The sequence below is a fragment of the Phascolarctos cinereus genome, unplaced genomic scaffold, assembly GCF_003287225.1.
Source record: "Phascolarctos cinereus isolate Bilbo 61053 unplaced genomic scaffold, phaCin_HiC Scaffold_4;HRSCAF=312, whole genome shotgun sequence".
NCBI lineage: Eukaryota > Metazoa > Chordata > Mammalia > Diprotodontia > Phascolarctidae > Phascolarctos > Phascolarctos cinereus.
The window spans coordinates 279,738,428-279,753,315 of NW_027555847.1; the positions used below are offsets into that span (position 1 = coordinate 279,738,428).

Below are 14,888 nucleotides of genomic sequence, written 5' to 3' on the forward strand. Positions count from 1 at the left end.
TGTTAATGTTTGTGGGTGTTTAAGTTCAAAATAACAAAAATAAATTTCAGAAATATTTCTAAAACATTAAAATGAAGCTCACTTATTTTAAAAAGTAGTCAGTTTCAAATGAATTCAATCCTTTCTAAGAGAGAGAAATTGCCATTTTTAGCTAAGAAGCATAGTATGAATTAAAGAAAAAAAGAAAACTTGAAAGAAAATCTAAATTACATTTTATCTATGTGATGATGCTCTCTTTCAATGCTTAAGTAAGTTTTTGTTGCATCCAAGAAAAGAAAAGAGAAGAGGAGGAATCTCTGAGTAAGGCAGCCTTCTCTGACAATGATGACAAATATGCTAACATTTCTTCTTTTTTTTACACAATAATTAAAGGTAGGACATTTTGCTTAGAGAACATTTGCAACAACATATCCTTTCCTTTGACAAGATCTTAAAAACTTACAATGCAGGTATAGCAAGAACTTAACATCATTCACCAAATCCAAGTCAACAGGTGCCAAGTAAACAATGTATAATACTCAAGCTGTTGCTTGATTTACTGGTAAGATTCCTAACTGAAATCCTCACAGGAAACTTGGTCTGAAACAGTGAATCAGAAAACCTAATGCCTTGTCAAGAAACTATTATTCCATTTTAGAAAATTATATGGAGGGTGTTTATGTTATTATTTGGGGTTTAGGAGTTGTGAAGACACTAAGTGAAAAGCCAATAAATACTAGTTAAATCAGCATCCATTCCCCAGGGAAAGAATGAATTAGAACAAAGTAAAAAGTTAGAAATCTTCAAAGTTAAAATCATATGAAAATATAAACCTTTATCCTCCCTTCAAATACTTCATTTCTTCAGCTGGAAGAGGGCAATAAGAAGCTCATTTTTTCAGGCAGAAAAATTCTTTTAATGGAAATGAGGAATAAATCGCATTTTTACAAAGAAATAACAAACCCTAATTTTACATGCAAAAGATGTTACATTTGCTTAGTAATTATAGCTAAATGAATAATAATAATTTATATATTTCTATTGTTCTGAAATATATTATGATTTATAAATGCATAGAATTTTTTTAAAAAAACACCAGAGAAAGTAGCATTGTCCTTGTTTTTTACTTGAAGAAGAAGGAATCAATGGTTTACTTGTGGCCAGTGAATGTTAGTAGAAAGGACAACCTATTAAATATTCTGATCACTGTCTCTAATTGTGTCAATATTACAAGCATTTAGATCAGGCCTGCACAACCTGTGGCCCATGGGCACGCCAAAGGATTTGGATGGCCTGTGAAAAATGTAGAGGATATTTTCTTTTAATTTTTTTTGTGGGCTGCCCAAAATCCTTTGGCGTGTCACAAGCAGCCCGCAGGCCACAAGTTATACAGGCCTGATTCAGATGAGTCTGTGCCCTCACTGGTATTGATATTCATGCAGAGTTGACCTACCCAACAAGTTTGAAATGCTCCTGTCCCCTTTAAAAATATCTTCAGGACAACAAGGCAGCAACTCAGACTGTCTATCAATCACAGGTTCTAAAACACTTCTGAATAGGTCATAAGCTAGAAAACACAACTAGCTCTCAAAAGTTAACCTTGATAATTTAATATTATTAACACCTCCTACCCAATGAATAATCAACCATATTATACCACATAATACTGTAATACATACCTCCATTCCACATCTAAGTCTTCGCTCATACTGGAGTCATCCTCCAGGTTATTGTTCCCATCCAGCATGAAAAATCCTGGGTGTACAAAATGGCTGACAGGGTCATTTTCCTCATCACTACTACTTTCAATTTCTTCATGGTATTGCAACCAAGGAATTTCTCCCTCTTCCAAGGAAGTCTGGTCCCTTTTACATTTTTTTTTGTGGGGGAAAAAGGATATAATTTACAAACTTATTATAAAAATGATTCTATTAAAATTCTGTCTACAAATGGATTTTAAGTTTTAAAATGAACTAGTGCTTTTCATATTTTATTATTACCTGCATCAGCACTACAAAATCTTTTACAACAAGATTTATTTTCTTGACTACATACAAACAACTATAAATAACTGTGATGATATAGTGGAAGTATAATGGGACTGGGGTTTAAGACACCTAGACTCTAGATTTCACTGTGATAGCTATGTGATTTTAGGGAAGTCATATAACTATTTGGAATTCAGTTTACTTTTCTACAAAACGAAATTGGACTAGAATCAGGGGTGGGGAACCTGTGGCCTCGAGGCCACGGGGTGTGGCCCTCTAGATCGTCAAATGTGGCCCTTTGGCTGAATTCAAACTTCACAGAACAAATACTTTGGATTCAGTCAAAGGGCCACACTTGAGGACCTAGAGGGCCACACGAGGCCTCAAGGCCACAAGTTCCTCACCCCTGATAAGGTCCTTTCTGTATGTAACAAGCTATGGAGTCTACTCAAGAATTTTTTTTTTATTTCATATGCTATTCCATGTTCTTTCCCTTTGCAGAAAGAAACAAATCCAACCACACAAGATAAAACAAACTACATGTGTTAACAACAATTCTGAAAATATAGTAAAACATCAGCACATCAGTGTCCACTAATTCAGAACTTGTCACACTCTGTCCATGAGGGTTCAGCTGACATTTACTTTTATCATATTTGTGCATAAAGTTTTCGCATGAAAGGTTTATTTGCATAAATAATGTGTACAAGACTGCATTAGGGAATATTTAATCTACTTAAACGAAGTTTTAAAGAACTTTCACAGCATTTATTTACAGAAGAATAATTAATCCACCAAATATAAATGAGTTTTACCTTTGTGCTAAAATAGGTCTACTGGAACCTCTAGTTGGCAATACTTTTTTAGTAATTAGGTTTAAAATTCTATTTATATACTTCAAGGAAAAACCTATATACATAATTTTACCTACATAGAATAATAAAGCAAATAATTTAAAATTTGGAATTTTCAAGAATTTGGAATTTCCTCCTTTCCCTTGCCAGTAATCTTCTGAATACAAATCAGCTTTACCCATGTACAGAAGTAGGCTTGTGAGGACTCTCTGTGGCAATATTTCCTCAATATATGCTAGTTATCAGATCTGTTATCATAAGTAATCTGAGATTCATCTGAGTCTAGAATGATTAAAATTTTTAAAACTTCAAGGCTTCTTAAATTCAACTTAAAGTATAAATTTTCTTACTGAATTTCTTAGAAATTCAAACCACTTTTAATACTACTGTAACACTGATGGATGACAACTAAGATTTAAATATGCTTTTGAATAATTGCCTATTTTCTAATTTTTTATTCTCCCCCGAGGTCCATGCTACATACATAGCAGATTTTCTGCAAAGTATAATAAAATTCCAGAGTAAAACATATAACATCTAAGAGTGAGGTACAGTAGAAAGATCACTGACCATGCAGTCATGAAGCCTAGGCTAAAATTTCACCTTTTATGCTCCTGTCCATATCAATTCAAGTAATTCATTTAACCTCCAAGGGCCAATTTCCTCATCTGTAAAATGAGGGGCTGGGTTACATGGCCTCTGAGGTTCCTTTTAGTTTCACTTCTGTGATTCTATGAATTTATTAACATGTGGAAACAATCTGTCATAGCAGACTAAACTGAACTATATATATATATATATATATATATATACAGAGCTACTTATACTCTGATAATCCGAGTTGTTGTTAAGAAAGTTTAAAAAACATGTTAGAGAAAACACAAGTAATATTAGGGTGGGCTGAACAATGCTGTTTGTTCTATGTACAAAGTTAAAATGGGGGGAAATATTTGGAAAATATCATAAATTTGTTTTGTCATAACTATAAAGGTTATTTACAAGTCTGGTTCTTATGATTACTGAGTATCAGTAGGCTTTTAAATCGTAAACCTCAGGGACATCATAACCACGACCAGAAACCCACTCCAATATCTAGTTAATAGTCAATAAACATGTGCCAAACACTGTCTGGGGATACAAAGGAAAAAGACAGTTTCTGCCCTCAAGGAGCTCACAATCTAACAGGGAAGACAATGCATAAAAAGAAGCTGAAAAGAGGGACAGGGGAAGGGAAAGTAGGAGGAAGGGCACTTGGGCCCCCATCCCTTCCTTAAATGGAAGATCTGGGAGGGGATCTCCAGATGACCATTCCCTACCCTCTCCACATTAATGAGAGGGGACCCAGGGGCAGGGAGGAGTTATGAATTTCAGAGCTGAGGTGATCTCGTAGAAAGATGAATTTCTGGAGAGGATGATGAAGTCCAGGAGAACAGCCAGGTGAGAAAAGATAATATACATTGGTAAAACCAACTCTCTCTACTCCACTCCTGCACCAAACCACCATGCAGTGTACCTAGACTATGATACTCCACTCCACCTCTCTCACCCCAGATAACACTGTTACTATAGGTACCAGGAAGGATGGCCTTAGTGCGCTGGAGCAGTGACTAGTAAGAACCAGAAGATGACTGGATATAGATGGGCTGTGATCAATCCTGCAGATCTCATTACATTATCTCTCCCTCACTATTTTTCACACGATATCACTCTCCTTCCAGTCTCCTAAGTCCTCAACCTCTTCATCACCTTTGACTTCTCAATCATCTCAAAGTATTCTCTTCAAAGTTAACAATGACTTCTTAACTTCTTAATGACCAAATCCTATAGCTGTATCCCTCATCCTTCTTGACCATCTTGTAGCATTTGACACTGTTGGCTACCCTCTTCTCTTGGATATTGACTCTCTCCTCTAGGAGTTGCTGAAAAAAAATGCTATCAATCAAAACTCATCTGGAGAATTAAATATGAAAATATTTTTTAACTTATTTGTTGTTCATCTGGACCAATGACATCAGGAGGATGACGTCTTGACTTGCAAGTGAACTGGATTTAAGCAAGGCAGGGCCTCACTCTCTCCTCCAGAGTCACCTGAGTCCAGTGACAAGACATAGGTCAGGATGACTAGAGATGGCCCCAGATGCAGTGGAAGACCTTGGCCTTTTTAAGCTAAGGTCTTTCCCAGGTCTCAGTTTGTCTGAGGCAACACCCATTCAGTGATTCAATGACTTAGGGCTAGGTAAGAAATGAGGAAAAGATGGCTTAGTTTGCCTACTTAAAAAAAAAATCAATCTGGGAAAGGAAGACCCTCATGGTTTCTGCCCAGAACAGAAACAATTGCTATTTACACTCACTCTGAGCCATCAAAACCCAAACAATGGCCAAGTAAGATATGGGCTGACACCTATTCTTGACCAATCAGTGAAAGCCAGAGTAATTTGGGTTTAAGGCATAGTCAAGTAGCTCCCTTTGAATCCCAACAGGCTTTATCAAAGCTTGGTTTTCCAGAGCTCTATTTCAAGAAATCATAAATGAAACTACATGGGACAAAAGAGTTAACTGTCCTAGTTTTTTTTGGGAAAAAAAAGATAAAATAAATAAGGAAGAGAAAAAAAAAATCCAGCCCCTAAGATACCTTGTGAGGTTTAAGTGATCTTCAAAATGAAGAGTTTTAATACATTTAAACTAATTTAATACAAATATGAAAAACATGCAACACTTTCTGATTACTGCACAGGATTAACAATGACATTAGGGAAGATAAAAATTTACTAGCCAAATTTCAATAAAACCTTTGTTGAATTTATGGATTGGATTAAGAAATGAGTGTCATGACCTTTAAGTGCAGCCAAAGGTATATTTCTTCCATTTGTACTTATGTTTTTTTAAGCTATTACAACCACTTCAGCCAAGAATATAATAATCATTATGACATAATATTAAATGAAGATTTTAAAAAACATGAAGTGTGCTTATCACCGTGACTGGTGCATGGAAGGTGCTTAATAAATATTTGTCAAATTGAACAGAATAACTGATGAATAAAGGAAGAGCTGCTCAACTCTTAATTTATTTCTCCTTTTTTCTGCAAAGGAGACTGATATACGTTCCGGAAATGACAGGAAAAAAATACTAATAGGGAATTGACAACCAAGATAAATAAGGATATAGAAAAAGAACACCCAGATGAACCATAAAGTATTAAAAGAAATGGTACATGTGAATCTGGAGTGTTCTTTGAAAAACAATGTAGAATGGAGACGTATTGTAGAATTGGAGGTCAAATATTGTCCTGACTGAAAAAAAAAAAAGAAAATAGAATCTTTAAGATATACGCCATCTAATAAGTTTGACTGAGTCCTAGCAAAATTCTAGAGCTTACCATGAGAACTTCAGCAAGTACAGATGGTCCTTCCATACTATACTCATTTCATTTTTTGGCAATGATACTAGCATGTTAGATCACAAAGTATTGTAGCTATAGTCTTCTAGGTTTTTAGTAAACTATTTGGCAAAAATCTCTTGTTATTTGTGTGGTAAATATGAAAACATGAGCTAAATAATATCATAATCAGACTCAGAACAGACATAGTCACAAATGATTTAAACATGACTTGGAAAGATGTCTGCAGTGGAGTGCCTCAAGGATCTATGCTTTTTTTTTTAAAAGTTTTAAAAATCAAGCATATAAAGTCACAGATGTTATACTTATAAATCTCCAAATAGCACAAAGCTGAGAACAGTTACTACGCTGACAGCCAGGATCCAAACATACTGTATTGACAGTCAGGTTCCAAAAAGATCTAGACAGGCTAGAACACTGGGTTGAATCAAGTAAGATGAAATTTAACAGGAATAAATGTATGCTTTGGTGCAAAACCAACAATAATTTCACAAGTACAAGATGGGAGAAACATGGCTTCATCAATTGATCTGAAAAAGATCTTGGGGGTTTGGTGGAAGCTGATATGGTAAACAAAAAAGCTAATATGACCTTAGCAAGTACTTAATAAGACAGCTTCCAAGAATAAGTACATCATAACCCTGCTATATGTTATCTTGACTAGACCTCATCAGGAATGCCACAACCTCATTTTAAGAAGGACAACTGATAAGTTGAAGAATGTTCAGAAGAGAGCAGGCAAAATAGTGAAGGGACTTGAGTTCATGCCATTAGAGCACTGGTTGAGGGAAATGAGAATGTTTACCCTGGAGAAGACTCAATACCACAGCTGTCTAAGGATATGAAGGGCTGTCAATATGGATGATTTACATTTATTCTGCTTGCCCCAGAGGGAAGCACTAGCAACAATAAGTGAAACCTGCACAGGGCAGGTCTAGGCTTGACCTAATATTAAACTTCATAATTAGAACAGTAAAATGGGATCGCTTCAGTAGACTACAGTTTTCCTCTCACTGGAATTCTTCAAGCAGAAGTCAGATGACTTTATGTTGAGTAAGTATAGAGGTATGGTTTGGACTAGACAGCCTGTCAAGTTTCGTGAATTTCTGTGACCTGAGTAGTTTGCAGTAGCTTATTATGCCACTCTAATGCTCTGTAAGCAGCTCTGACTGGTCATTTGATAGAATTAAAAAGAAGACTTAACAGAGTGATGGTCATGGAAAATCAGCAGTACACAGTATAAACCTTAAGAGCCACACAGATCTTATAGAAATGGCTTCAGTAATATGCTGGCTAAGAGGCAGCTTCAGAAATGTAGCAAAAGAATACCAATTCTAAAAAAAGAAATGCTGTACTGGAAAATAGGTTTATTTTATTATGTATTTTATATAAGTAATTAATAATACCATTGAGTACAAGATTAAAAATCCATTCATGTTTTTTATCCTTCACACCTTAAAAATATTTTAAGAATGGCACAAAAATATAGAAGCATATACATTGACTTCTATTCAAATACATAATTCAAAATAAAATACCCTGATAAGGCCACAATCCTCTACATGTTCTGAACTACTTCTGTTCTCTTATGCACATTTTAAAAAGTTTCAGTAGCCTTTATTTTTTTGGGGGAACAATACTTTTGTTTAACTCACTCGTCCTATTAACTGCCCCCCAACATTAACAGGAGGTGGGTCAGAATCCTGTATGCCTGATTCGCTTGTGACTATTCACACCCCTCACCCTAACATCCTCACTTGTTGCTCTGTGTGTTTAATCTTCCTTTGTTTCAGAAGAAAATGAGATTCATCTGAGGCCTGTTACCATCCACGTAGGACCCTCTCTGGCAGTTCAGGGCAAAGTAAGAGGCACTTCACAGGCCCTTAGACTTAGACTGCTTTGCCGGTCTGAGTGCTGTGATGGTGGCTGTTGCTGTCTGATACAGGGCTTCCTTCCTCAGGAGAGTTCTCTGCTCTTGCTACCTCTGGACATAGAACCTTTCAGGTCACACATGTATGGTCATCTCTGATCATGCTGAGACTGGTTTTGTTTGACTCCCTTTTTTATCACCAATGGGCTGACTTTCTGTGAAGTTCTGAGTGAGAAAAAGATCACCGTAGTTTCTCATTAGATTTTTTTTGGGTCAGTATTTAGTCTAATTCAAACTTTGCTTTTCTTATTGCCTCTATGAAGACTTAGTTTCTCTTCTGAGCTCCAATTCAGCCTCATCAACTTTCTACTGAAAATCTGGAACTATAGGAATCTCATACATAATGTTTCCTAAATAGTACTCATCATTTCCCATCCCTTCCCCAATCCATCCTTCTTCTGACCTACTTTGTTATTAAGGCACCACCGTTCTTTCAGTCCCCCAGTTTAAGAAACTAACTCTGGGTTATACTGGATGCCTCATTTTCATCCAACCCAAAATGCAGTTACCAAATCTTATGGTTTCTCACCTCCATACCAACTCTTGAATCCATCCGCTTTTCTCTATCCATAAAGCCACTATTTTAATTGAAGCCTTCATAACTTTTAAAAAGCTTTTTAAAATTTTGTATTTAACTAGCCAAAATCCACCTTCTCACATATCCCCACACCAAAACTTCCCCTCTCCCAACTAAGAATATAAGAAAAACAAAACATTATAGTTAAACAAATTTCTACATTGGTCAAATAAAAAAAAAGGTTACATTTTGCATTCTGAGTCCTTCACCTCCCTCAAGAGATAGGAAGTATGTTTAATCATTAGTCGTCTGGAATTGAGGTTGGTTATTATGCTAAGAGTTCAGCACAACAGCATTCCATCTTATTTATATACTATAACTTGTTCTTCTATTCCCCAATTTATGGGCATTCTCTTCAAATTCCCATTCTTTGCTACCTCAAAAAGAGCTAGAAATATTTTGTATATCTTTCGATTTGTTTTGCTTAGTATTAATCTGCTTTGCTTCTAATTACCTACTGGGTGAAACATATTTCTGTACATAACTGTATATTCTTCATTCTTCTGATCAGTTCAGATGAGTGAGGTTTAAGGGTCAGCTGCTCCTCTTTCTCCCCTCCCTATTTATAAAAATGTCTACTTGGGCACTCTGATTATGAGATAATTTTCCCTAATTTTCCTTTGCCTCCCTCTCCTCCAACCTAGTGTATTCCTCTTCTCTTTCTATTCTTTTAAGATCATCAAGACAGGGGCAGCTAGGTGGTGCAGTGTATAGAGTACCGGCCCTGGAGTCAGTGTTCAAATCCAGCCTTAGACATATAACACTCACTAGCTATGTGACTTGGGGCAAGTCACTTAACCCCAACTGCCTCAAAAAAAAAAAAAGATCATCAAGACAGAACCACTCCCAGGTGTTGTCTACTTGGACTCAATCAATGACCTATGATGATGAAAGAGCTCAGGAGGAGACACATGTATCATCTCCCCAAAACTGAATGTACACAAGTTTCTCTTTATTTAGTCCTTTTATCATTGTTCATTCATGTTTATCTTGTTATGTTTCTTATTCCTGTATTTCAACTTCAAGGTTTTTATATGGCTCTGGTCTTTTTATAATGGATACTTGGAAGTCTTTGATTTCGTTAAAGGTCCATTTCCTCCCCTATAACATCATACTCAGTTTTTCCAGGTAATTCTTGGTTGTAAGCTGCTATCTCAGTTCCTTTATAGCAGTGATTGCTGAAGCATGTGTGATCTTGACTGTGGTTCCTCAGTACTTGAAGAATTCTTTTTAGCTGCTTGTAGTATTTTTTCTTTGACCTGGAAACTCTGGGTTTTGATTATCATGTTCTTGAGAGTGTTAGGGGAGAGTTTCTTTCAAGAGGTGATTGCTGGATTCTTTCTATTTCTATTTTGCCCTCTGATTTGAAGAGATCTGGGTAGTTTTAAGATTTCTTGGGGGAGGTAGGTGGTACAGTAGATACAGCATAAGCCCTGGAGTCAGGAGCTCCTGAGTCCGGCCTCAGACACATAATACTTACTAGCTGTGTGACCCTGGGCAAGTCATTTAACTCCATTGCCCAGCCAAAAAAGAGAAAAAGAAAAAAAAGAAAGAGAAGACTTCATGAAAGAGGATTTTTAGGTTCTTTTTTTGGCCATAACGTTCAGGTAGTTCAAGGATTATTTTTTTTTCTCCTTTATCTTTTTTTTTCCCCCAGGTCAGTTGTTTTTACTATGAAATATCGGATTTTTTGGGTTTTTTAGCCCTTTGACTTCATTTTAATATTTCTTGTTGCCTCATGGAATAACTGGCTTCTATTTGGTCCATTCTAATTTTCAGGGAGTTTGTTGTTTGGGCAAAATTTTATTCCAGGTTGTAAATTCCCTGTCCAATTCTTCCTTCTAGAATTCTCATTTCTTTTCCAATTTCTCCCTTTAGCACTCTCATTGTATTCATTAAAAACATTTTAGAACTCTTTACACATACACACACATACACACACACACACACACACCATTTCCTCCACGAATGCTAGGTGAATTTTTGTTGAAGCTGCATTTTTCTTCAATGCTTTGCTTGCAGATGTTTTGAAGTCATTCTCTTCTAGGTTAGTGGCTTGGGCTTTCCTGCCACTATAATAGCTCTTTACAGAGGGATTCTTTTTCTGTTTGCTCATTCTTCTAGCCTACTTCCTAACTTCAGACTTGATGCTAGAGATGGGCTCTGCCCTATTTCTGGAGGGAAGGTCTGAGCTGGTCCTCTTCTTGTTAATTCAGGATATGAGGGGATAGGTAAGGAAACTTCAAGCATACAATGCTCCCCAAATGTCACATCCAGGGAAAAGTCTGATTCCTCACTTCTCATTCCCAACCCCAGTCTGAGTTCTGAAAGTTCGTGACCCAAATTGTATCTGAGTTAAGAGTATACTGCTGCTAGACTAACTCCCTACCAACTCTGTGAGTTCAAAGTGGCAGAACTAGGGACAGCTAGGTGGCACAGTAGATAGAGCTCCAGCCGTGGAGTCAAGAGGACCTAACTTCAAATCTGGCCTCAGACACTTGACACTTACTAGCTGTGTGACCTTGGGTAAGTCACTTAACCCTGATTGCCTCACCCCCCCCCAAAAAAAAGCAGCGGAATTGAAGGGTGCCCCTTTGGTCTGGCATTCCAGTTCTAATTATTCTTTTGTAGGCTGGGTTGAATGCTAGAAATGAGACCTCACTCTGTGCCTAGGATCTGGGAAAATAAGCCACATTGCTGCTTCTGGCTTCTGAACTTCCTTTCTTAGTATACTGCCCAGGACCTCCTTCCCTAGAAACACCTTCTTTCTGTGCAGGTCCCCTTCTCAGTTTATTCTGGATCTGTGACCTAGAACTTGGTAGTGAGTGACAAAGCTGCTAGTTGGCACCTGTCCCTCCCTGCACGGGTCCAAGAGTATCCTAGTATGGGTCTGGTACCTCCTCTTGCCCTGGTACTCAGCCTCTCCCTGGGTACTGCAGCGTTCCTTGTGTGTCATATTCCTGGACTGACCATGTCTCTAATGTCTTCAGACTTCTCTGTCTCCATATGTCAATGTGGCTTTTTCTGATTTCTCCATCAGCATTTGGTCTAGTATATTTTCCTAAGTCTGTTGGAAGGAGTTTTATGGAGGAGAGCTTCTTGTAAATAGTTCCTTCCACTCTGCTATTTTGGCTCTGCCTCGGCCTTTATCATTTTTCAGTTGGACTACTGCAATAGTCTCTTAAGGAACCTATTTGAAGTAGAATTTGTTCTAAAAAAATCACATTATAGTAAACAAAAAATACAGTATATTCATGTATCTTTTGGTCAATTATGTGACTGTAAAGATATAGTCTACAGCAAAGGTGTCAAAAATGGCCCACAACACTCCTGAGTACAGTCCAAATTACATTAAAATGTAACTGGGAAATATTTAACTAACTAAATAAAAATTCAATAAAGCATAGATAATATTACATTTTAAAACTAAGTCAATATACAGCCTACAAGGATTCTTATGTGTGGTTTAGTGGCCCCCATTCCTACTTGAATTTGACACCACTTGTCTACAGCAGAATATCATTTGTAAAAATATTACCACTTGTTTTTAAACAACACAATTATCAAACATGCCTGCTGTTTGTTATGGATTATTCTCAAAGACTTGGCAGAAATGGGAAAGTATATATAGGCATGGTTATCTTAGTTGTCTTTCTGGAAAATAATTAAGTCCATGATTTTTCCAAATATTCAGTATCTTAAGACTCCATTACTGCATGCCTTAAATTTTTGTTGCTTCCAGCAAACATTTCCTCTATGTATACATATTTGGCAAAGTCTAGCTGCTACTCTCATCTTTGGGTGTTTTTTTTCAAAGTGTAATTTTATTTCTCCATGGAGTTCACTGAGGACTAAGGAGTTAGAATATAAATTTGGTGGCAACTCTGTCATTCATGGGCTAAATGTTATAAAAATCTTAGTAGATTAAAAAAATATAACTTTAATGGGGTCAATCCTGTAGTATGAAAATAATTAATTACAATATTAATTATAATTGAGTAATACACTATATACCTATAGTAATCTACATAATTGAAAACATTTTTTACACACTTAAATCATCTGATAACTCTACTACAAGGTTCTCCAACTATTCAATCACAATCAAGTGAATATTGTTGGTTGACAGGTGACAACTACAGCACTCTTCCCTTTAAATAGAATGTAAAGTCCTCGAGTGTAGGGACTGTTTTGTTTTTTTATTGTTATCCCCTGGCACAATTCTTCAAACATAATACAAATATGACAAATGCTTGCTGAACCGCATGGCTTGTGGATAATTCCAGTGTATCTGTTTTTTTTTTTCTTAAGGCTTTAAGTAGACAAGCTTCTTAGAAGAAACAGAAATGGCTGCTCCACTATAACAGACAATACAATAAAAACTCAATAAGATCCTAGCGCCCAGAGCAAAGGCACAAAGCAGAATGAAAATTAATCTATTAACATAACTTGTGGCAGCAAAGAATAGTGCATAAAGAACTAGCCTCTACTCAAGACCTGGGTTCAAAGTCTACTTTGACATACACTGGTTATGTGACTGCCTATAAGGCTGCAAAGCAGTTGCCAAGATGCACTGGCAGAGGGAACTTCCTAACTACTGAGTTGCCTACACAGAAAAATTCACAGATTTGAAACAAAAACTCCCCAACCCACAATTGTGATAAAGTGCAAATTTGGGTCAAAACAAAATTATATGCCTGTTTTATCTATACACTAAGTATGACATCTTAAAGTAAATGCAGTGATAGAACAGTAGAAAGAAACCTAGATTAGGTGTGAATTCTGGCTCTGCTTCCATGTGTGTCTTTGACCAAGTTTCTAACTTCTCCAGGTCTGTTTCCTTAGTGATAAAATGAAAAGATAGGACTAGAAGGGATCTAGCTCTACATCTATGACAATATGTCAATGTATCATTGATCCCATCAGTGTCTCTCCACTAGTACAGACTGCTAACCAACCATGCTTTCTCATCTGGTGTGATTCTTGCCCATGACCTCTCACAAATTTTTCTCTAACCCAATGTTTAGAAAGGTTTCCTTTGGGTCTTTTATACTTTATAGGTACCAGTACAGAATTTTTTTTGGGGGGGTAGAAGGGGGAAGAGAGACAAATGTTACCCGTATCTCTCACTTTCACTACAGAACCAATCTACCTCATTTTCTGCTCATACATTTTGTTGATAATGATTATTATTTCACTTCTTACAAGGAAGTAAGTAATTGAATAAAATTTAATTAAAATTTATGTGCCTACTATGTTCAAGGCATTCAAAGAGACAACGTGATAGAATGGAAAGAGACATGCTTTGGAGTCACAAAGAACTAGGTTTAAGTCCTGCCTCCAACACACATTACTTATTTAACTACAGTAAAATCACTCGACTTCTAAGTGCTCTAAGCAAGTCTCTAAGATTTTAAGTTACTAATGAGTTGTTGATAGGTACTGGACAGTAATAATAAAAAACAGAAACAAATAAGAATTCCTATTCAGTTCCATGTCCAGGTCAACATTTCTCTGCAGGGATAAACAGAGTAATTTTATAACTCAAAGGACTAACCACTCTAGCAAATGCCACAGTACTGGTTTTAAGAACTCTTCATTAATTTACTTTGCTCTACGGAGACTGTCATAAAACTTCTTTGGAATAACGATGAATGTCACTGAGGAGGCAAAACAACGTTTCGGTACTTGATGCAATTAGCACAGTATTGGTTGCAAACAGGAGCATCTGGAGTACCTCAACATCTAAATGGAATTCCTCTTCCATCTTGACCTTGATGCAAGATACCTCCTATGATCAAAACTTTGGACAAACATTTAGTTCCCTGTTCTATGCCTCACTTGACACTGATACGTTGCTTAATCTATATGGCTGTGTCAACAAGGAATCTTATAATATTTTAATACATGTATGAGACCCATTGTTGAAGGGCACCTTTTAAAGTTCCATTTTATTCTGCTGACTCAAATGCTATTTTGAGAGAAACAAAAACACAGTAGAACTTTGTATTCTCTGTACCTTTCAGTCAACTTTGTGATATTGTTTAGATGTGATCTGAAAGCAGGAAATTTGTAAAAGCTCACCCATTTCTTTCACATTTTCATTAAGGATACCCTTTTGATCTGTATATAAACCATTCTCATAAAGATGAAAAAAGTA

The 14,888-nt window shown here is 36.5% G+C and overlaps 1 protein-coding gene across 8 annotated transcripts in view; it reads right to left on the minus strand.

Annotated features, from left to right (window-relative positions):
- Nucleotides 1–14,888, minus strand: part of PJA2 (praja ring finger ubiquitin ligase 2) — a 119,501-nt gene that overhangs the window by 26,596 nt on the left and 78,017 nt on the right. For 7 of the 8 annotated variants that reach the window (XM_020968833.2, XM_078153091.1, XM_078153095.1 and 4 more), the window contains one exon: nt 1,659–1,844. The exons of the other annotated variant lie outside the window; for it this stretch is intronic. In XM_020968833.2, coding sequence (XP_020824492.1) covers nt 1,659–1,844 — 186 coding nt within the window. The remainder of the gene's footprint in view (nt 1–1,658; nt 1,845–14,888) is intronic. 8 annotated transcript variants of the gene reach the window in all.